Here is a 25,680-nt window from a genome sequence, read left to right as displayed (position 1 = left end):
CCGACGTGGGATTCGATCCCGGGTCTCCAGGATAGCGCCCTGGGCCAAAGGCAGGTGCTAAACCGCTGCGCCACCCACGGATCCCCCAAAGAGGCTTTTAATCATAGGAAACAAACCGAGGGTCATTGGAGGGGAGGGGGGTGGGGGAATGAGGGGATAGGGTAACTGGGTGATGGACATCAAGGAAGCCACATGATTTAATGAGCACTGAGTAGTATATAAGATTGATAAATCACTGACCTCTACTTCTGAAACCAATAATACATTATATGTTAATTAACTGGATTTAAATAAAATTTAAAAATTACCTGCAAAAAGCATACAGGAAAATATAATAATTATGAAAGCTTTCCCTTTCCAAAGGGAAAATGTTGGGAATATAAAAAGTATCCTACATGACTGTCCATATAGTCAAAGTAATCCACAAATAAAGTATTACAAATAATGGGTGAATTTTAGCATGACTGCTAAAGGTCACCATACAAAAATCATCTGCATTTCTTTGCCAGAGGCACAGAAAACAAAATATTCAATACCAGTTACAAGAATATTTTTTAAATCTCTAAGAAAAAAATCTAAATAAAAAGTATATAAGGCATCTTAACAGAAAACTATAAAGGAGTTACAACAGCTAAATAAGATCTAAATAAAGGAGTATACCAAGTTGAATACATTGAATATATTGAATGAATGAATGCCACAAAGATATTAATTCTCCCCAAACTCACCTATAAATTCAATAAAATTGCAGTTGAAATCAAATAGGTTCTTCTAACAATTGAGAAACTGGTTCTAAACTGATGATTGAGAAATTCAAAGAAACAAGAATAGCCATGACATTTTTTTTAAGAATAAAGTGGGAAGACTTGATCTACCGAATACCAAGTCTTACCATTAAGCTACAGTAATTAAGGCACATGGAAACACAAGCAAATCAATGGGCTCAAACAGCCCCAGAAACAGATCATGTAGAAGAACATTTTATTTATGACAAGGATAGCACTGCAAAGCAGTGGGGAATGACTCATCTCTTTAATAAATCATGCTGGACCAATCTGGTATTGTGTGGAGGGGGAAAAAAAAAGTATACAGGACCCCTGCTTCCCATTATACCCAAAAACGAATTCTAGGCAGATTATAGATCTAAATAAAAAGGGCAAAACAATAAAGCTTCTAAAATAGAAGACTATCCCCATGATATCAGGGTAGGGATATCAGGGTAATTGATAATTGTTAATAATTGTGATAATTGTTGATATCAGGTAATTGTTCTTAAACAGGACACAAAAATATTAATCATAAATGAAAAATTGATATATTAGATTCCATTGAAATTGAAAGATGCTGAATTTCAAAGATAGTGAAAGGCAAATAAATACTTGCAATACATAAGACAAAAGGTTCATATCAAGGACAGTCACAGATCAACCCTTAGAAGTCATTTTTTTTTAAAAGACAACCTAATAGACACACGAGTTGAATACCCACGTCACAGAAGAACATAGAGAAAAGAACGATAAACATACCAAAAAAGCATTCAACCCTAATGGGAAATGGGGAATGTAAATTAAGCACACGAGAGACAACTACATATACATCAAAATGGCTAAAGTGAAAGAGATGGTAAATATTCAGGGTTGGCTGGCCCATTTCATCAGTGGTGTATCAGAGTTCTTCCCATTCTATATCCCAGTCAACCCAGTATTTTCCATCTTTTTTACTTTAGCCATTTTGATAAATATTAAGTCACTCAGGAAAATATGATAGTATTATCAGCTTAAGTTTAAGATAAACATATGTAGTAATTCCACTTTTAGTTAAAGACACAACAGAAATACTTATAATGTACACAATATTCAAATGCAAGAACATTTGCAGAATTATGAAAAACACTGGAAATAATTCAAAAGTCTACGATAGGAAAATGGATGAAGAAACTGGTCTACTCATTCCACAGAATACTATACAGCAATAAATGAACAATGAAAATGAGTACACTTCAGTCAAATGCAACATCATCAATAAATCTCACAAGAGAAGCCAAACACAAAAGAACACATACTCCATGACTGACTGAATTCATATAAAATTCAAAGCACGGAAAAACTATAGTGTTTAGGAATTTAAACTTAGATGGTGTAACTATAAAGTAAAGAAAGGAAGTGATTTTCCAGAAGTCAAGAGAGTAGTTACCTTTGGAAGGGGGCATACAATGATTGGGAAGAACACACAGGCAACTTTCGGCAGGATAACAATGTTCGATTTCTTATCCAAGGACATAGTTACAAGGAAGTTCAGCATGTAAAAATCACTGAGCTACATTTTTCTGTTTTGCACCCTTTTCTATAAATATATTTCACACGTACACAAGTATAAAAAGTTATCTAACCAAACCTTTTCTACAACATACAATCATTTCATAATAGTTTATATAAATTTCAATCAGAGGAAGGGTAACAAAGGGGTGAGCATGTGGGGTTAGAATGAATGATGGGAGTGGGGTAGAGAATGTGGGAGCTTATCTTCCATAATGAGAAGCCAAAGACAGTGCCTAAAACTAAAAATCAGGCATATATTTAAAGATATTAAAGTAAATACCAAATAATAAGCTAAGAAAGAGAAAAGGACTTGTCCTAGGGAAGAGATAAATTGTAAAAAGCAAAACAATTTTAAAACTTAAAACAAAACCAAAAACCTATGGAAAAAAGAAGACCCTAAAGTCATCACCTACAAGCAAAACCTTCAGCATCCCTTCTCTTGCTCACTTCTTCATTTCTATCACATTCTGAGAGAGTCAGAATTAATTCTCCACCTGAAGGAAAGCTCTCTAAGCAGAAATGACCCCCCACCCTCCAACTCTGGTTGCTTCATTTGCCAATCTTATAATGAATATAAAAGATAATAATGGAAGAAAAAATCAACTTTCTCTTATATCCGCTAATGAAAAAGAAAGCTGTAGACAAAAATTAAGGTATATAATGATGTAAGTAAAAGGAAAGATTTCCACTTGTGGATGACAAGGCATGAACTACTGGCAAACAGCAGAATAGCTACAGTATGAAAATATGAATTTAAACATTTCTAAATGTAGTTTAAAACAGGTATAACTTTTAGACTCAAGATACACACAATGCACTAGTGTTGTCGAGTTAAGGTGCCCTAATGCATAAAAATTAGGTCAAAGACAGTACAATAAAATTATGTGAAATATGTTCATTTATCAATTTCTAAATAAATCTGATTTATTTTTAACTGACATCTTAATTATCCATATTTACATCTGGAATATAACAACTTTTCTCTCTTTTAACAATCTGAGACAAACAAATGTTATGATTATACATTAGCTAAGCCTCCTCAGTTTCTACAGCTGAAATGTCAGGTCAATTACTTAATAAGATTTAATTTTACCTTGTTTAATCTGTCCTTGTACAACATTACTGGATGTCGGAGGGGAACCCCTTGCCTTAGAAAGGTCTGGGGTGCTTGGTCGAGGTGGCCTTTAAAAAGAAGAAAATACACGTATATATACATTCATACTTTCATATTTCAAGAACCATTTAAAATATTAAACTTTCTAGTTCCAAATGAACTGCAAAAGAAACACGTATGGAACATTTTCAATTTACTATTCCAAAAAGATCTTTTTATTCCCTCTTTTTCATCCATTAACATTTTCCTTTTCTATTTTTAATATATTAAATGATTAGCAAACATCAAGTAAAAATTTTACGTCTATATTTGTGCTTTATACTAATTTAAGAAATATTTCTGACCAGTTTTATGTACTACCACTGACAAATATCATAATTAGTCCTTCATTCTTCAATATTAGCATGCTGAGATTTCGGCCCTCCCTATATCATTAGTCCAAATGAATTCATGAATACACTGAGCCTAAAAGAATTCACCCTTAAAATCTGAAAAAGGTAGTAAGGCATCAGGAATCTTGGACTCCAGGGGCAATGTGCCTCATTTTGAATTCTGATACCACTTAACTACACCTGTGTGATCTTGGGCACATTACTTAATCTCTGTGTCTCAGTTTTCTTATCTGTAGTAAAAAGATAGTAACAGTATCTATCTCATTGGGTTAAGAGCATTAATGAAATACTATCTATAAAGTACTTACAAACAGAACCAGATACAAGGTAAGTACTACTTAAGTATTTGATTATTTAAAATTTCTCAAAATGACCAACTCTCAATAAAGTATAATAAAATCAGTTTAAAAAGTTGTCTTCATGACTTCTGAAAATAGGTAATAACAAATCAGGTTAGATATTCCTGAAATATTAAAATGTACTCTCCTACAATTAAAAAAGTTGTTTTCTCTCTTTCAATTGAAAATTTCTGATCACACTTTTCACAAAATTCTAAAGATAATCACTGAACACCTATCATTCATTACATATAAACCATAAAGTATTTCAACCAAATATACATTTTGAATGAAATGTCAATGCAAACTTTAAGTATACAATTCTAAGATTATATTTACTGAAGAGTTAGTCTATAATTCACTTATTTTTTTTTTAAGATTTTTAATTTATTTATTCATGAGACACAGAGAAAGGCAGAGACAGAGGGAAAAGCAGGCTCTATGCCGGGAGCCTGACGTGGGACTCGATCCCAGAACTCCAGGATCTTCCCCTGGGCAGAAGGCAGGCACTCAACCACTGAGCCACCCAGACATCTCTATTAATTCACTTGTTAAAGCTTAACTGGTATCTATGCCCTCATTCCAAAATTGTTTTTAAATAGCTAAGTAGTATGTTTGAGTAAAGATTAAACTATATAATTTTATCATGCTTTAAATCATGCACGTTGTGTTTTAAAATTTCAAGGGGAAACACTGAGATGACACAAAAACGCTAAGGTGGGCAGAGCCAAAAAAAAAAAAAAACAGTGAGAAAAATAAAACAGGTTTTATTCTTTTAAAAAAAAAATGTGAGAATAAAATCAAATCACACCTGGTAGGACCCTTCTTCATATGATCACCAATAAAAGTTGCATTGGTCATGCTCATTAACGTATTTGCCAAAGATATGATAGACAGGAGATGTTGTGTGGTGACAGCTCGGGATACTCCGTAAGTTCCCTTTCCTACGCTCTCAGTTGCTGGCAGCTTCCTTCCTATTTCTGCTTTCTCATGTGGCAGTTTACAAGTGGGCTGATTATAGCCAGGAAGCATCAGGGACATATGACCTCCTCTTGATAGGAGACCAAAAGATACTGTACAATGCGGTTTCAGCATGCCAAGGCGATCAAGACAAACTTCATCCAGAACTTCATTTAAACCCCAGGCATGAAGACAGGACATGAACAATTTTGCCGTGTCCATCGTTAAATTATATTCTAATAGGGTTAATGGTTTAGATTTGCTGGCCCGATACTCTGGATCACTCTCTTCTCTTCTCTGCCTCATCATCTCCTCATCCTCCTCTTCATCATCAAGGAGATGTTCCTTTATGTTCTCTTTGATAGTTTCTTTCACTTGTTGGAAGAGAACTGCTGCTCGTTTTCCAGTTAGAAAAGAGCCCCCTTTGTCTGAACTGCCAGATGCTTTTTGCAAATTCTCTGGGGAAATAAGCGCAGTATTCGGCCTAGAGGCTTCTTCAGTCAGGAGTTGAATAATCAACGCTTCCACATCAAAGAAAAGCACATGTATGTCCGGGTCTGTTAGGTTTGTCTTTATTGCTTGAACCATCAGGGAGTTATGAGAATATTTAGGCAAATTTCCCTGTAATAAACATTTTTTAAAAATGGTTATAATATGAAGTGTTTAATTGCATACATAATGAGTAATAGAGGAATTTGAATAGTTATTAGACTGTCTTTTTAGGTACCTCTATCTTTAAAAGTAACACATGAACTTTGCCACGTAGCAGCACATAAAAGATATGAATTTACACAAGAACTTTATGCTGAAACGATTATAAAATGGTCCATTTTTTAAAAACAAGAAAAATGTTTTATTGAAGCAGGTAGTCTTTTTTACTCATAGAAGAGATTAAAGTGTGTTTCAAACACCTGTAAGCAAATTCTCTTTCTGCGAATGAACTACTGGTCCATCTGAAAGAATCCACTTATCATGGCTACTCACCCCGTTAAGTTGCTATACCATCAAATTCCTCCTTTTTCTACTTTACCTTCACTCTCTGTTGACAGATTCTTTTCCCTCAATAGAGAACATGCTCAAGTTTACATAAATTCTAACAAGAAGTGTTATCCTTTAACCATGCTCCCTCTTCTACTGACCTCTCTCCCCCCACCTCTACTGCCCCTTTTAACCAAATGTACAGAAAGTAGTAAGCTAATCCAAGGAAACACTCTTTGCAGTATCTGACATTCTTATTTTTGTTGGGTGAGTGAGAGAAAACCATAAGTGGAAAAAAAAGTTAAAAGCCACCTCTCTGGGCTTCCCTTCCCAGTGAACCTTCTAATTCTGACCATTCTTCCCAGCAGTCAGCAAACCTGAAAAGTCATCCTACTCCCACGTTAAGACTAACACCTGTGGCTCCCCAATTTCCATCATCAGAAGGACCAACCTCCTGGAGTTTCAATCCTCTACTTAAAACAGCTTGTATCTAGATGTCCCATAGCATCTCACAGTCTAAATGTCCTTATGTCCACAATGCCACTGAACCCGCTGTGCCTCCCAGATCATCAGTGGAGAATCATTCCTCTTCCATTCTATCCCCACTATCACTGTACCACATTTGGACACTTATTTTCTCCTCTCACTAGTGTTCACTGCCTCTAGTCTCTACTCCAACACAACTCCACAGAGCCACAAAAGCACAAATCCAACCACATCACTCTTCTGCCAAAAAGCTGCCGTTCTCACAGGTTAGAAGAGAAATGGAGAATACAAATTAAAAGCTAAATCAAAATATAGGTGAATATATCTGATCTCAAGATGAGAAAGAGCTTTTGAAACTCTTAAACTCTTAAATTTAAAATTCACTACGATAAAAATATTAAAAAGAAATCAGAAAATGTCCCAGAAATAAGACTGAAAGAGTTACAATCTATATAAATATTTCTTAAAATTGGCAAGAAAAATACTAATGCCCAAGTAAGAGGGAGAATGCCATAAAGATCAAGGACAATTCACAGTAAAAGAAACAGTCAATAAATATAGGGAAAAACTAGCTCAAACTAGTTGTCAAGGAAATAACTGTTAAAATAACTACAAGATACCATTTATAAAATTAGCACACAGTAACACTAAAAACTACTTAGATCAGGAGTACAATGAAAATCAAACCCACACACTGCTGGCGTGAATTTAAATAGCAGCCTTTTAGAAGAGCAGTGTGGCAAAATACATTGCAAGGCTTTAGTCAGTTTGATCCAGTGCATTTATTTCTAGAACTCTCTCCTAAATAATCAGAAAGACTGACATGGATTTATGTACAAAGATGTTCAGTGAAATGGTAGCCATTATTTTAAATTGAAGCCTAAATAATCTAACAATAAGGAAAGATAAATAATTTAAGTGTAGCCATATAGTAGAATAAATACTGCAATCACTACAAATCATGCTTTCTGGGCACATTTAACCACATGGCAAAATTTCCTGTTCCATTTTTTTTAATATATACTTTATTTATTTGAAAGAGAGGGAGAGAATGTGTGCACAAATACATGCACAAGGAGGGGAGCAGAGAGGAGCAGAGGGAGAGAAAGAGGCACACTCCTCACTGAGCAGGGACCCAACTCGAGGCTGGATCCCAGGACCCTGAGCTGAAGCAAATGCTTAACCAACTGAGCGAATGAGGAACCCCTCCTGTTCGAATTTTAAGTGAGATAAAATTACACACACACACACACACACACACACACACACACACAGAGTGTGGCTCTGATTTCATTTATTTAATGCTTAAGTATGTATCTGACCATGGTGAGAAACACTGGGAAGAAATACATGAATATATTTGTAATTATATTTTGTGATGGAATTATAGAATATTTTTTTCTTTATATTTCCCTATATTTCTTATGGTATACAGTCAATATATATTATTTTCATAATCAGAAAATATGACTCCAGGATAAAATACAAAATCCTTCAGCACAACATTCAAGGCCCTTTACAGTCTGATACCAAATATTTTTCCAGCTTTAACAAACAAGCTCTCATACCATAACCACAGTCCCCCATCCATTAATCGTTTTACTTATTCCTTTGCCCAAAATATTCTTCTTTGTTCTGTTCTCATCCCTTCTCTTCCACCAAGACCCTAATTCTCCCAAGGAAAATTAGTCCACAATGAATCCAGCTCCCATAACATTTTATATCTACTATACATCACAAACACATATGCCTTGGCTGTGTTGATATAGTTAGGTATTTTATATATTTACATTTTCCTGTACTCTATGGAAACTAACTATGTAACTATGTCTTACTCGTCTTGTGTAAGACAGAGTACCTGGCAGAATGAACAAAGGACATCATTAAAAATTTATAAAATTATTTTAAATTGCTAATCAACTCTGCTACCATAAAATTATAACAAATTCCCGTAACTGGTTTTTCTTCTGTCTCAATCTTCGTCCCATCTGACCATGTTTCTTCCTAGCTGAAGAGGCTTCAATAGCACTTTCTAATCCAAGGATACAATCTCTGCAAAGCAAACACTTCTTTGCAAAGCCCAAAATATCCTCTAAAATATATTGCTGCCTACTCCTCCAATTTCATCTCTACCCACAACACCTATATCTTCTACTACAGCCCAATTAAATCACTTGTATCTTTTTTCTTTTGGATTTTTTAAAATTTATTTGAGAGAATGCAAGCCTGAGGAAGAGGAGGAGGAGGAGGAAAGGGAGAAGCAGACTCCCTGCTGAGCAGAGAGTTCGATGTAGGGCTTGATCCCAAGACCCCAGGATAATGTCCTAAGTCAATGGCAGATGTCTAAATGACTGAGTCACCCAGGCGCCCCTAAACCACTTGTATCTTCCAGAACCATGTAGTGTCACATGTTTATGCTTTTGCTTATGCCAGGATGATGCTCCTTTCTCATTCTCCTTACAACCGCTTAAGTCAAATTTTACCCATCCTTCAAGAGGCATTTCCCAAATGTTAACTAGATTTCCCGTGGTGATCATTCTACAATATATACAAATACCGAATCATCACGTTGTAAACCTGAAACTAATGTAACGTTGTACGTCAATTATACCTCAATTAAAGAAAAATGTAAAAAAAGTCTCAAGTGGCTGCTCTTTCAAAAATTATTTCCATAATTATTACTAATTCTGCCTCCTTTGCTTAAAACTCTGCTCTGAACTGAATCAGTTTAAAGGAAAGTGGGAAATAATTTCTATACCACAGCTGAAGAATCTAAAGAGTGTAATATAAATTTATAGTATATAAAATATGACTTAAAAAAAACCAAGACCTGCATTTTATTCCCATATTTAATTCATTTGTTAGGCATTCGCCTGTGATTGTGCAAGATACTGGAGATACAAAGGCAAATAAGATGACTTTCTAGTCATGGAATTCAAACCTCACAAATAATGAATGACATGTAAAGACACTATGACAATACAGTAGGAATGGTCCTCTAAAGAGAGGAGGATTGCAAGGTACAATAAGGGACACAACAGAGAAAGCACCAACTCCACCTTGGGTGACCAGGGAGAGCTTCTCTAAAGGGGTAACTATGAAAGGGCAGAAAGATAGCAAAATGTAAAAAAGGATTAAGGCAGGAGATATGACAGGTTGGATGCTGATGAAGCCACAGATGACCAAGAGAAAGAATGCTGACGAAGAGTCGGTTCTGAGAGCACAGAGGTTCACACAAAGGCTTCTGAACTTCATCTTGGAGGCTCGGGAGCCATTAAAGCAGTGCTCCTCTCAGAATCATCAGGGCTATTTGTTAAAATACAGGTTCCTGGGCCTGATACCAAGCCTGGATCAGTATGAATAGATCTGGATGGATCAGAATCTGCCTAATGAGAACTCAATGTCATGCAGTAAAGTTTGAGAACTATCACCTAAAAGCCTTAAGAGAGTGGAAGGACATGATCAAATTTAATAGATGTTTATCCACCAGCAATGTTGGCTGAAAAGAAGATCAGAGTCATGAATATGAATTGGGAGGAAACAGAAGCCATCCAGATGAGGGAAGATAAAGGTATGCAACAGTACTGAGAATGTAGAAGATGGGAAGGGGTGAAGAATGCGTACATTACTCTTTTATTTCTAACACCACTGTGCTTCGTATCTGTTTTTTAAACGCTGAAAGTGTAATACAAAAATTATGTTAATCTGAATGATAAAAGTTATTTATAATACATTATATCTAAAATATTCTTGATATAAAAATTATTAATATTGATAGCTAAGTTGCTGCTATAGCCCCAGCACTATGCTGGGGAATACAGTTCATTATATCACAGAAAAAGATAAAACATTCTCTTACATCAACTTTAGGTACACAGACATGTCACTATGTATGAGGGAACATCACATAAAATTGAAAGCCCACCACAATACATTAGTAAATATTGTCTTTCCAGTAAAGATCTACAAAATTCTATTAGGAGAAAGGGAGATCATTACTACCAAAAATTGTAAGATCAAACATGTTTGGTAAGGAACTTATTGAGGCAGCAAGAGTGGCCTGAAGAAAAAAGAATGCAAGAGTGAGGATACAAGGTCGGCTTTTAATCTCTCTCCTCTGATGTCAACCACATCTGGGCCCCTTTCAGCACCCCGAGATCTGCTCTGGTACTCTCTTCCCGGAAGTGCACCAGAAGAAAGCCCATGTGTGTGGACAACTGAAAGGTTATCTAGTGTCTGGTACCATGATATCTGGATGTGATTGTGTGCAGCTCCTCTTATCACAACCTCTCCGTGCTGATTGTGTCACTGTGGCAAAAACTACCTACAAGCAAGCCACAGTCTGAAAAAGAGAATGTAAACAGAAAGCAATAATAAAAGCAGGTGAAAACAGGGAGACTGAAGGGGAAAAGGAGAAAATGACTCATCCCCAAGCCCTGCATATGACCTCAAGTACCTGACAATGGATTTTACTGACTTACAGGCTTATTACAATAAAATGTAGATAACCAGCAAAGTTGTAAGGTAAGACTTTAGCTAAATGCATGGAGATGGCAGTTGATCATAGATACACTTGATATTCTAATATTTCACACTAAGATTAGCTACAGGCAAATGAGCAGAAATATCTATCAAACTGCAAGGATCTCTTAGCTTAATCATAAGATAATCAAATCCAGAGCAAATGAATTTATTCAAATCATCTTAGAGTTAACAATTTCACATACAGGCTACCTAATCCTGGAAAGTCTTTAAAAGGAATGTTAGGGATCTCTGGGTGGCGCAGCGGTTTGGCGCCTGCCTTTGGCCCAGGGCGCGATCCTGGAGACCCGGGATCAAATCCCACATCGGGCTCCCAGTGCATGGAGCCTGCTTCTCCCTCTGCCTGTGTCTTTGCCTCTCTCTCTCTCTCTCTCTCTCTCTCTCTGTGACTATCATAACTAAATAAAAATTTAAAAAAAAAGGAATGTTAATACGCTTGCTCTGTCACCTTTATTAAGAACATTTGAAATGTATGCTTGCAAATTCCCTTTTACATCATCACAGCAGAAGATTAAATTCAACGAATATTTGTGGAGTGTCTATTATATGTAAGATGCTTGTAAGAAAATAAAGCCTTTGTACTTACTTGAAAAAGGGCAACAAGAAAAGCTAAATTATAAAATATATACAAATGAAACGGTCTCATTTGCTAGTAAATTTGCTAGTAAAATTCAACAGTAAGTGCAAAAGACATACAACGTACTTAAAAAGCTAATAAGACAGATGTATCTGACATTTTCATTTTAAGGGCTAAGCCCATTACAGCGTTATATTTTCTGTATAGAGGAAAATACAGATTTAGCCATTTCAAATACTAAATAAAGAACTTGACTTAAAATATTACATAAATGCAACAATAGAAAAAAATTGTTGGATTGCTTGTTCAGCACTGCAAGTGAACCTGTAGCAATCACATTAAGAGTAGCAAGTAAAATTGTACTGCAAGTGAAAAACCCAAGGAAAATGACAGAACTATGAACAGGAGATGAATCTTTATTCAAGCCCAGCATTTTTCAGCATATCCACACACATGCATACCATAAGCAGCACCCCAGCAACAAGAAAACAACTTACAATCTGCAGAGGAGAAAATGATGCATCCTTGTTATAACATTTATTATTATTATGTATGTGAATATATGCTAGGTTAAATCATGTCTGCTGAAACACCTGGTAGCTTTGTCCCCTAAAACCAACATTAAAATTATATTTTAAGCATATGTCATTTTATCTGATGATTTAGAGAAATTTAGAATGTTGGCAATAATTTTACTCTTGCATCATTCACTTCAGCAGTCCTGATTTTTAAACTTATTTATTTCTGAATCATTTTCTAAAGTCACAGTTTTCAGGACTATTTCTAAAGTTACCTAGTAAGATAATTCCTTTTCCTGAGAAAGTGTGGAGTCCAACCTATAGTACCAAATAGTACAGATTTCTACTTAAAGTTGATTTATACCAGTGAGCATTAAGCATCAGCTGATTTTGATGCTGTGTGAAGCAGATGAGTAAATGATTAAAAAAAAAAAAACTAATTCTAAATCTGCTTTGAAACCAGAGATCAAGGATACACAAGACTAGGAAATGTTATATATATAATCTAACACACAGAGGTACATGCATCTATAAATAGCAACCGAGTCCTAAAATAGAATATAGGAAAAATATGTACTTGACAAATAATAATATAGCGTTTTATAAAGTAATGATTGAGGTGTCATATTTCTAATGCATGGTCTAAATAATTTTTGATTTCTTAAGTATAGTATAAAGAACTGGTTTATCACCTAAGAATATTTTGGTAGGAAAAATTAAAAATTTTATTCTTGATTATAGATAGGATATTCTACTGAATAAAGATCTTTAAAAGAATTTGATACATAATATTAAATGCAAAAGGTTTGAATAAAAAAACACACTGATATCTTAATGTGCTTTTAAAATGTTCTAAAATTAGCCAAGGGAAAAATCCCACCATTTACTATAAAAATACATGGTTTAAATGTTAATGATTTTAAGTACAGTTGACACTTGAACAACATGAAGGTGAGGGGCACAGAGTCCCCTTCTCCCCTCCTGTAGCAGAAAATCTCAGTATACTTCTGATCCCCAAGAACTTAACAATTAACAAATATATTGTATGCTATATGTATTAGTGTATTCTTGCAATAAAGCTAGAAAAAAAATCATAAAGAAGAAAAAACATTTATAATACTGTACCATACCGAAAAAAAAAAAAACACATATAAATTGACACAAACAGTTCAAACTCTTGCCATTCAAGGGTCCGTTGTATTAGAAAAACGGAAGGGAGGGAGGAAGAAAGGGAAGCGATCAAGAAAATGTGTTATGACTGAAATGGATATTTGGTGCCCTCTGCTGTTGTACTGCTGTTACTTAATACTCACAGGGTAATAAGAGTTCTTTATCAGAGACAGAGAAAGTTAAAATTAGACCACATTAAAAAAAAAAAATTAGACCACATATTTATCTTAAATATTTGATTTGGAATAGGAGATTTTATGAATTGGCATGGATGACAATATACTCATTGATGTTATTTCACTTCCATGTGTTTTCATTAAAAAGCATAAACCAAAAAGGGATATTTAACCTGTTTGAGAGGTTTTAAGATTTGATACTATACAATAATTTATGTCACATGACATAAATAAAATGTAAATTACTCAAAAGTTAAATATATGTATTAATATAAACGCTTAGATCATATCTTTTATAAAGATGATATCTTCTAAAGGTATCTGTATAGGTCATCTCTTACTAAATGTTTGAATAACAATAATATCCAAATGGTATTAATATATTAACAAATTAGAAGATTAATATATTAAAGTTCCATAACACCAGCACAAGAGACTAAGCCGCAACTCGTCCCAAATGGCCAAGTCACCAAAGTCACAAGACCAGGAGCCATGGGGGCTGGGGCACCCCCCTCCTTCATTAGAGAAGTCTTTGTATGATTCATATAACATCCCCTGCACCAATTCTTCTGTCTCCTAAACAGAGGAGAGAGGCTGCAAACAGAGAACAGGTAACACAACAGTATTCCCTTCATTGGTAAAACAGGGACAATAAAACCCAGCTCATTTTATCTCAAATGGATGTTAAAGACACATGTGAAAGTAACTGGAGTAAAGAAACTGTTAAAAAAAAAAAAAAATAGAAAAGAAAGAAAGAAAAAAACAAGCAAGCAAGCTGTTAAAAAAAAAAAAAATGCTCCTAAGCTAATTATCCTCCTGGGTATTCCAAATCCTTAACACATTTGTGAATGACTGAAATGAGAGGATATTCTGGAAAGCCAACTTGCTAAGAAAAAAGCTAAGACTAATAACGGCAAAATGTACAGGAGAAAAAGAAAACAGCTTTAATCCACCCACAGTCACGGTGGTGAGCAATCTCAAATTTCAAAAATACACCCAAGCAGATTCTTACCTGTTTTTCACCCTCTTCTCTCATGGCTGCCAGCCTGGCACACATCTCCCCATGCTCTCTCTGGGCACTCACTGCCCCCACCCACAGGGCACAGCGTCTTCTCTGCCTGGGATGCTCTTCCACACTTTGCCTTTTGAAACCAAGCCTCTACACAAATGACTCTCTTCAGAGAAGCCTTCCCAACATCTCATCAGGTCAGTCTTCTCCCAAGGGCTCTCTCCCACTTGGCTCATACCTTAGGTAATACAAAGCTCATCACAATTCTGCTCATGAGAGCAGGAACTCCTCAACACCAGGACCTGCTGGGTGTGGAAGTGATTCATGCATTCTCCAGCTGTTCCAGCTCAGGGACCAGCTTATACTACACACTCAAGTTAAGTAATTCATGCACTCTCCAGCTGTTCCAGCTCAGGGACCAGCTTATACTACACACTCAAGTTGTGCGGAATGAATGAAACAGTCAATCACTCAAATCAAGAGTATTAAACTAGTGCGTGCTGAATACATATTGTGCTAAATGTGTGAAAACATGTTGCCCATTTGGCTTCATTACAACCTTCTTGCCTCCACTTTAGAGCTAAAAACAAATGGAAGCCAAGAGGCAAGCCATTCCATCACACAGGTTGCAGAGCTAGTTGAGCGTTAGGATGTAGGAAGTCAGGATCCTCTGGTATCTGCCAGAAATGTATTTTTAGGTATCAAGGGCTTCTCAGCATTAGTTCTGCAGAGATTCTAGTGATGGAGGTGAGGAGAGATGAATCCACTCCATATTAATCAACCTTCAAATTCTGGGTTATTCACAGTGATTGAATGAACAGTTTGTGCCAGGCACTGGAAATATAAGGAACAATATCAAACAGTCCTCCGAGATCTCAGCCAGAGATGACTTACCCCTCGTCCTCAAGGGACATCTGGCAACGTCTGGAGACATGACTGTCAGTCACAACTGGGAGAGGGTGCTAGAGGCATCTAGTGGGTAGAGGCTGGGGATGCTGCTCAACATGCCACAGGGTACAAGACAGCTCCCAGAACAAAGAATTATCCAGCCACAAATGCCAACAGTGTTGAACTTAAGAAACCCTGACACAGAAACAGATGTGTAAACAAACTGATCTTGTTTCAGGTACTGGTAAAAAAAATTAATACTGGGACAGAGATGTAAAGCACATGCCAGATGATCAGAGAAGATCCGAATGACTGCTAGACAGGGTGGCATTACCTGAAAACTTCAGGCCTCTTTACAGAGACAGTGGTCACAGAACTGAGGCCTGTGGGAGCACAAGGAGGTAGCCAGGTGAGTGGGAGCTAGCCAGGGGAAGCTTCCCAGGTGAAGGTGGTGGAGGAAGCACCGATATTCCAGGCCCAGCAATTGGTAAGTACTACATTCATCAAAATACAGACCAGGGAACCAAATTACAGTGCACTGTGGAAAACTGAAATCCCAATTTATGCTGACAAATCCCCTCCTTTCTTCTTTTTCCTACCTCTTTCTTCACACCCATCCACTGCCTTGAGAAAACAGCACTCTCACCCAAGACTGACTACTTCCGAGTGTGAGTGTAATTATGAAAAAATGGGCATCTTCATACAAACTCAGAGAAAGATGTGTGGAAGATCACAGAAAGACCTCTGGATACACTGTCAATTCCAGGCTACTGAGAGCACAGTATGGAATTTCAACCACAACCACTACAACTAACCATACTTCCTATCCTTGGACACTGCAATGAACCGCCTCCCTGAGATGACTGTCTAATTAATGTATTTCTATCCAAGGTTAACTGTAGGGCCTGCAACCCCAAGTCAGTGATTTTCAACTTATGGTCTGGATCCATGGGTGGGCAAGGGGCTTCCTAATGGATTTAAGGAGAATTCCAAGTCCAAGGGCAAATGACACAATGTTAAACATGGAAGAACCACTTGGTAAAAAAAAGTGAGTTACTACAGTTACGTGTGCTAATTATGCTACAGGTGCTATTTTTATAGTTTACTATTTATAATTTGAAATTAGTAGAGGACGACAGCTTTCTAGACTTTCAGTACTAAATTCAGATGTTACACAGTCACAAGATGCAGAGCATTGGTAAAAAGATTCTACTGCATATGAACGTACAAAGTGCCCATAAAGGGACATTTTGATATCAGCACATCATAAGTGCTGGTTTTCGACTGCTGTTATTCTTGCTTCTAGATAAGTTCTCATTAGCTTCATTACTTTGTGGGCTTCTTTTATTTGCATCAAAGATGTTTTGCACTATTAATTTCTAAAAACAAGAATAAGACATGTTTGAGTCTTATTATTAAATCAGATCCTCAATCCCTGTTCCCCAATCAGCAGGCCAGAGGGCACTGCCCTCTCTTCTCACAGAGTCCTCACCCACTGAAAAGCAAGTAGTACCGGGAAAGTGGGCTTCAGGGTCTTCCGTGCTGAAGACGGAGACCATACTTGCCCTCCCAACTCCATGGCTGTCTCAACTCCAGTCCACTTCAGCTGAATGTGTCCTCACCTCAGAAATCTTGAGTGTTAGTATCTCCACACTGAGCACAATCTTCTCTCGTTCCAGATCTTCCACCTTACCTGCTCTTCCACCTTCCAAAGCAGTGGTTCACATACTGCTGCATGTTAGAGTCACATTCCCAATGCGCAGGCTGCATGAACACCAATTCAATTACAAAGCTCGTGAGGAAGAGCCAGGCACCAGTAGTTTTTAAAGATCCTCGGATGATTGCAATTTGCAACAGTTTGGGAACATTATCATAGTGGCATTCAGTCCTCAGATTCCACAATTTTTTCAAAAACTATCATCAGCCTCATGCTCTTTCACTAACAATCCCAGAACCTCTGGTTAATCATACCAATCTCTTACAACTACCCTCAATGCCCTTTAACCTCTGAATTACAGAACTGCAATTCAGGAGCAGTAAAATTACCTTCCACTTTTTCCTGTATCTTTTGCTATAGCTAATTACAGCCCGTTACAACTACAAATTCACAGTCAATCCTCCTACTCATCCCTAGCTTCCCCTCTCCTTTCCTCATCTCCTCCTCTCTTGTCAAGTCCCTACCTGGGTTCTTACTTCCTCCCCATAAACAATGTTACTTCTTGGAGAAATGTGAAGGTTTTAGGAATGTTCTCTCTTCAACTCCCAACCCCTATGCACAGAAATATATACCCACAGAAATATATACCCACCCAGACATCCAGTCTGCCCTCCCTCTCTTCATTTCAGAAAATGAAGAGAGTAGTTTTTCTACTCCAGGTCAAAGCCAATTGCCTTCCCTCGGCCTTTGCAATCTGCCACTCTCTCATCCCCTGGGAAGCTAGCGTCATCAATTACCTCCTCTCCTTCCTAATCTAGATGTTCCTCTCTCTACTGTCTCTTTAACCCGAATCCACAAATATTCTCACCCCTTCCAAACTGCATTTTCCTCTAGCTATTCTTTCTCCTTTCCTGATCAAACTTTTCAAAAGTATCCTACATGTGCTATTTCTATTTCCACACTTCCCATTCACTCCCGAACCCACCACACTCAAGTTTCTGCCCCCAACACCCTGAAGAGATGTTCCTGGAAAAGAGTACTGATGACCCCATTGACAAACACATTTCAGTCCTTCCAATACTGAACATTTATTGCATTTGATACAGTAATCACTCTCTACCCTTCTCAAAACTCTGGATCCCCTCAGTCTGCAAGTCAGCACCTTCTCTCGACTCTTCTCAAACTCTTCACCCTTCTCCAAATCGTTTCCACTTTCTCCCCTTAAGGTTAGTATCCCAAGAGTCTACCTCAGCCCATTTGCTACCTCTGAATTAATCTCATGGGCTTCCACGGTCTTAAGTACCAAGTGTCCATTGGAAATTCCAACGCCACATCCTTCCATCATATACAAAGTAACTCATCATCATACCCCACAAAATCTGTTTTTACATTCAATATTACACTCAATGGAGTCAATTCCTATTTAATCACCCAGTCAGAAAACCTGTGAGTCAACCTCATCACCTGTACCTAATTAGTCACCAGATGCTGTCAAACATCACTCCCAAACAATTCTTGAATTTATATTATTCTACATTCTCGGGATCCCTGGGTGGCGCAGCGGTTTGGCGCCTGCCTTTGGCTCAGGGCGCGATCCTGGAGACCCGGGATCGAATCCCACATCGGGCTCCCGGTGCATGGAGCCTGCTTCTCCCTCTGCCTGTGTCTCTGCCTCTCTCTCTCTCTCTGTGACTATCATAAATAAATTAAAAATATATATATTCTACATTCTCTCCTATCTGTTGCACATACTTGCTCTCATTTAAATTTTGAAGGAAGGATTCTAATGCTCTTTTGTTTTTTTAAAGTATGAAAGCCACTGAGGTAAAAAATAAAGTTTAAGCACCTTCACATGGTAAGCATGGATCGGCCTCATTTCACGCCACTTCCTGTCTCTCCTCTCTTCAATCCTCCAGCATTGCTGAACATACATGGTATTCTCCACTTCTCTCTTTGCATCTGCCATCCCAGAACATTTTGCAAACCCACCTCCATCCATCACCTGACTACATTCTACTCATTCTTCAACGTCCCCTCCTCCAAGAAGCCAATCCTGATCACCTCAGCAAGTCCAGGTCTCTGCAATATTTTCTGCATTTCTCACAGCTATCTCACTTACTCCACTGCATTGTATTCATCTATTTATATTTCCTGAGGGTAAGTATCATGTCTTATTCATTTTGGCTCTCCAGGGCCAAACACAGTACCTAGTAGTCAATAAATGTTTACTGAACTAGACTGATTCAATTATTTTCTAACAGAGGCTATAAAAGTCAAGAAGTTTGAAAATCTTTTATATAGTCTAATAAAGAACAGATATTTCAAGTATATTAGAAGAAATTATCTCTTACCCAAGGTACTAACACATTAATATGTAGCTACAAATATTTATATTTCTAACAAATTACTTCAAAATACCTTCAAGTTCCCAAATAAGAGTTAAATACAAAGTATCATACACAAGGGCTGGAAAGATCTGGCTATTGAAAAGGTCATAGGGTTAAATCTATCTAGTGTTCCTATTCTCTCAGCAGTCTGCCATTTGATTTATTATGTGAGATGGTAAAAGGAATTTCTCCTTCGCTGTATCTCACATACATTGCACAACAATCTAAATTTCTTCTCGAGTACAGTGTGGTTTGTTAATGTACTTCCAAGGAGAAACAAAGTGTTCTGAAATTAAAACCATCATAGAAAAGACCATTTTTTTCTTGGTTCAGAATAATATGATGAATTACACTTAATATGAACTATGAATTCCACCCATAAATCCATTGAACACCTATTACGCACAAGGCAGAGGGCCAACAAGGCACTAGAGCCACAGGGCTTGTTAAGTTTCAGTAAACGGGGGTTCCCTTATATATGTCATATTTGATGGTATTATGCAATGGTCACAGTAAATTTGGTCCTAATTTATGGATCCTTAAAAAAAGGGAAGAGAACTAAAAATCCTATAATCACCAAAAATTAAGTTCAATTAAATATGTAGTTAGTTTTGAGAGTTTACTTTTATTCCTTAAGGTATTCATAGTAACAAACTTTGTTACCACTGACTGGAGAAAAAGTTGGAAAAATAACCTGAGTTGGAAATCTTCAAAGCATTCATTCCAAACTCTAGGAAATATCCACACAAGATGCAAGTGCACATGGGTGCATGCACGCGCGCACGCACACACACACACACACACACACACCCTACATGTAGCGTACATTCTACACATGAGAGTCCAATGAATGTGGGGTAAATATGGAGAGAGAATAAGGTACAACAGAATCAGGACAGAAATACGTGAACCACCTGTACAGAGAAGAGGAGGAGGATGAAGGATTAACGTAATATGATGGATGGATTGTGGAAGGAGGATGGAAAAGGAAGAAAAGAAAGGAGAGAGAGCCAGGACAGCTGGATTTTGCTGACTTTCTTGCACTTACTGGTGCCTGTGATAACAGCAATGTAATAACACATGTTCAGAAACTGATCCTAATTACCTTACCCTATATGCCTGTGCCTAATCAATAGCCTTAAATCTTTTATATCTGTGGTTCCAAAAAAATTTTTAAGCTTATTATTCCTTAAGGAATCTCTTTCCCAAAAGCCTCACATTAAATTCTAAAATTTCATTCTAGAAATGTTTAGATACCAATTGACAACACAGAGCGAAGAAGTGGGGAAAAAAAAGTCACTAACTGTTCACTGTAAAGTCTGAAGTCCTTCTCCCTAACTACTATGTTGTGAGACTGTGGGCACAGACAGTAGGTGAGGCAATAATGAGGAAATCTCCAGGCTAGAGTGTGTCACCTGCCAGCAGGCTAAGGATGTTCTCACATATACACTCCCTTAAATTCAAACCCACAACTGATCCAGATGGGAGAAAACATATTCACAGATATGCCTCATCTAGTTCAATTATAAATACACAATTAAGATTTAAAAATGAATGCTTAATATAATTTTTCCTTAACTAATTTATTACTGAATTTTACAATTAACATCAAGAATATAGAAGCTCTAAGGGATTCTAGAAAGATCATGATGCTGATGGCAACATGGTTACTGTATTTTTCCAAATCCTCACATAGAGAGAAAAAAGCAATTAGAATAATTCAAACATATGGAGAATATTTTCAATCAAATGAGGTGACAAAATGTATCCACCAATCCCAAAATTCAAGCAGATGGAAAACAGCTACAAGACCTATCTGGTGGGCAGCTCGGGGGGCTCAGCAGTTTAGCGCCGCCTTCAACCCAGGGTGGGATCCTGAAGACCCAGGATCAAGTCCCTCATCAGGCTCCCTGCTCAGCAGGAAGCCTGCTTCAGCCTCTCCCTCTTCCTCTCCCCTTCTCCCCTGCTGGTGCTCGCTCGCTCTCCCTCTGTCAAATAAATAATCTTTAAAAAAAATATTCACCACCCCTAGTTCGTTTTTCTGTATGTTGGTAAATTGAACACCAATAAAAATTAATTAAAAAAAAATAAAAGACAAAGGAGAGCAAAAAAAAATAAAAATAAAAAAATAAAAATAAAAAAAATAAACATTGAGAATACAACAGCGAAAAAAAATATTCAGCAACAGAAAAGTACTGAGGTCAAATTATTATAATTAAAAAGAATAAGAATGAGAAGGAAAACAGACTTGCTAAAAGAGCATGAATGTGCTGATTTCAAAACAAGCTGAAGAACATTTTTAAAATGATAGTCAACATGAAAGAACAGCATAAACGAGCATTAGAAAATTCACAAATAAAATGACAACTCAAAAAGAATTAGAAATAAAATATCACATTAGCAATGAAGCCTCAACTGAAAGAAACACAAGAATGAATCCACACAAGCAATAATATCTCAAGAGAAGCAGAAGGTGAAAAGAAGAACAATGTTAAGGATACAAAAGAAATGATGCTCTTTCCCTTTGAAAAAAAGGTGCTAGCACACCTAAAGGGGCTTGAGGTGTGTAGGAAATTATTTACATAAAGGGTAAATTGAGCAAATACAGTGGCCCCTGTCTTATGATTCTTTGACTTTATGATAGAGTGAAAGTGATACTACTCAGTGGAAACTGTACTTGGAAGTTTGACTTGTGATCTTGCCCTGGGCCAGCGACATGGGGTGGGACTCTCTCTCGTGACGGGAGAGACCACCTGGCTCCCACTCGGCCAGTGGGCATGAGGGTCAGTGGCTGACATGCTGCCAACGACCTGTGCCCATCAGCACTCTGTTTTTCATTTTCAGCGCAATATTCAATATGTTATATGAGATAAATTTAATAGTTATAAATAACCTTTGTGTGAGATGATTTTGTCCAACTGCAGGTGAATTTAAGTGTTCTGAGCACAGGTAAGGGTGGCTAAGCTAAGCTACGATGGATGTCTGGTGGGCCACATGTATTAAATGCACTTTCAATTTAAGAGGTTTTCAATTTACAGTGGGTTTATTGGAATGTAACCCCATTGTGAGTCAAGGGACAGTAAACACTCCGAAACAATGAGAATGAGGTTTCTCACAGCTGGAGAAGAGAGTAACAGTGTATCAAGAAGAGAGGCTAGAACAAACACTGTGGTGTCTGATTAGACGTGGAAGTAACAGTGTTAACTGATGGTATTTAATATATCTAGGAAAACAGAGGAACACAGATGTGTGTAGATAAACAGACATATTATCTAGCTACGTCTCCTAAGATGGCTTGGATGCAATGTCATCCCAGGAGCAATGAATGCATGCGGCATCCAGATTTGGTTTCTAATTATTATTCCCATTAATAGAGAATCACCCATCACACAGGCACTCAGTGAAGTTTATTCTCCTCCTACAGAGACATTTACCACTTTGTTTTCTTTTTTGTTGTTGTTTTTAAGATTTTACTAATTTATTTGAAAGAGACAGTGAGAGAAAGACAGAGAGAGAGAGAGAGAGAGAGAGAGAGCATGAGCAGGGGGAAGGGGAAGGGCAGAGAGAGAGAGGGAGAAGTAGACTCCCCACTGAGCAGGGAACCTGATGTGGGACATCATCCCAGGACCCTAGAATCATGACCTGAGCCGAAAGCAGACACTTAACCAACTGAAATACCCAGGCACCCTTAACCCTTTGTTTTCTTAAGACTAGACAGCTCACTAAGGTTCCTTTATTTATTAAAGACTAGACAACAATTAGTATAATGTGAAATTTTTATTCTAATAACCACTTAAAACAACCAAAAACTAAGTCTATATATACTTATAAAATAAATATACAATCAACATATTCTTATTTCCTATTAAAATATTCTTTAAAGTTTTGGAGTAGAATGTTAAGCAAGTTTAATTGATTCTTCAAAGGTCAGACATATCATAAGAATTTTTCTAAGGCCATAAATGGTTCAACAGACAAGGCCTGGTATCCTGTATATAACATCATATGGCTTGTCCCTGTCTGTACCTTACAGTGCCCTTTTCACAATGAATCATAAAGTCAATTCAATCAGTATAAAATTTTTTTAGAGTGAATTTTGTAAGCAAAAAGCACGGAGCATGTTCTCAGGTTATATTTGACTTCTAAATTCCATTCTCTCACCTAGTTACACAGAATACAAAGCTACTGACCTTTGCAAATATAGCCCATGCATTTTTTTTTTTTCAGGCTTTTGACTAATTAGACAACAGAGAAAAATGTAACATAAAAGATAAATCATCCTGGTCATTTTTCAATTTCTTCAACCTTGTAATTTTTCAATGTAAATAGGGTGACTCTGAATGGTACACAATGCCTAAGATACAAAGGCACCATATAGAAAATTGTACACACTAGACCTAAGAAATGAATTTCATGGCAGTAAAGGCTTTCTAGCTTCACTAGTAAAATCCCATTGACCCAAGGCATCCTTCAAGATCTCCCCACCAAATACCAGAGTCTGTGGCAAATGCTTGATGAGAAAGTTCATCAAAAAGATCACCTGATGTGCTTAAACCATCTCTTTAACGTATTTCTTTATGTATTCATCAAATATTACCATGTGCTATCTATGATTTACTAGTTATTCATAGTTTACAAATCTTGTAACTCCCAGTACAGGACATGACTTATATTGGGTGTTACAGGGCATTAAAATAAAGATGACTCTGCCTTCAAGGGATTAAAAACTACTTCCTTCCTTTTAGTAGATACTACAGCCCACTTTTCTCCTCTTCCACTGAATATCACTTGGTTATAATTCACCTCCATCTCTTTCATCAATACCAATTAAAAGGAAGCAATATATAGTCAGGGTAAATTCTCCAGTTAACTCTATCATCAACACATGTCCTCTGATACGGCTCTACCAACTACCTCCTCCACTAACGTAAATGTTCAGTGAGCTCCTAACAAAGTAGAACTCAGCTCTTACCCTGTAGCCACTGAAGCTACTACTCTTTTTTTCCCCCTCCAAAAGAAACATCTTCCACCTCTCCACTTCTACTTTAGCTCATCCTCACTCTTAGCTCATTGTACCATGATTTCTGACCTAACTAAATCTGCCAAAAGCAGCTCTTCTAATGATCACCAATGACATCCCTAACTACTAACCACTCTTTTTTATTCCCCAAGTCTTAATGATATTTCACATCTCTGATCAACTGATAACCCTTTGCTTCCTTTACAAAGATTCATTTTCAGTTATATGTGTGACCTTGGCTATTGCAGGTTACTTGCCCAAGGTCACCCAAAGGCAGCAAGTTACAGAGATGTAATTTATGTTTTTTGGTTTTTTTTTTGTTTTTGTTTTTTTTATTTTTATTTATTTATGATAGTCCGAGAGAGAGAGAGAGAGAGAGAGAGAGAGAGAGAGAGAGGCAGAGACATAGGCAGAGGGAGAAGCAGGCTCCATGCACCGGGAGCCTGATGTGGGACTCGATCCCGGGTCTCCAGAATCGCACCCTGGGCCAAAGGCAGGCGCTAAACCGCTGCTTACACCCCAGAGATGTAATTTAAACACAGATATGCCTATCATTGGAACCCAGGTTCTTAACCACTCCTTTGAACTGGTTTTCAAAAATGAAGCAAAGGCTATTCCATGGAAGAACTTATCCACAACCTTGTGGATAAGACAATCTCTGATGCAGGGTTCAGCAAGCTATGACCCAGAAGCCAATCCAGCCCATTGCCTATTTGTATAAACAAAGTTTTACTGGAAATCAGTTATACTCATTCTTTTATCTATTGTCTGTAGCTGCTATCACACTCTAATGGCAGAGTTGAATCTGTGGTTCAGAGATTGTGTGTTCACAAAGCCTAACATTTTTATTATCTAGTGCTTTACAGAAAAAGTTTGCAATGCCTGTTCTATCTGTTTTTTTTTTAGGTTTATCATCTGAAGATGATAATAACTAACTCACCTATCTGTAGTAAGAATTAAGGAAGACCCCATATCTGGAATATCCTAATGAAAGCACACACCCAAAAATGCGGCCTATTGTGTAACCCATGCTCTATAATCCAGCATTTTTTTTGGGGGGGGAAATCCCACCCCGCCTCTATCTCACTATCATGCCCCTTCTTTACTGGAGGAGTTTTGCTCTCCTTGTACTCCATCTCCCAACACTACA

The 25,680-nt window shown here is 37.2% G+C and overlaps 1 protein-coding gene across 10 annotated transcripts in view; it reads right to left on the bottom strand.

Moving 5' to 3' along the window:
* WDR7 (WD repeat domain 7) overlaps nt 1–25,680 on the bottom strand; it is a 350,640-nt gene that overhangs the window by 244,291 nt on the left and 80,669 nt on the right. For all 10 annotated transcript variants that reach the window (XM_025997662.2, XM_072757950.1, XM_025997661.2 and 7 more), the window contains 2 exons: nt 4,974–5,743; nt 3,412–3,500 (listed from right to left, as the gene is read on the bottom strand). In XM_025997662.2, the coding sequence (XP_025853447.2) occupies nt 3,412–3,500; nt 4,974–5,743 (859 nt within the window). The remainder of the gene's footprint in view (nt 1–3,411; nt 3,501–4,973; nt 5,744–25,680) is intronic.

The sequence above is a fragment of the Vulpes vulpes genome, chromosome 5, assembly GCF_048418805.1.
Source record: "Vulpes vulpes isolate BD-2025 chromosome 5, VulVul3, whole genome shotgun sequence".
NCBI lineage: Eukaryota > Metazoa > Chordata > Mammalia > Carnivora > Canidae > Vulpes > Vulpes vulpes.
Note: the sequence above shows the minus strand (reverse complement) of the source record. Positions and strands in the feature narration are given on the sequence as shown.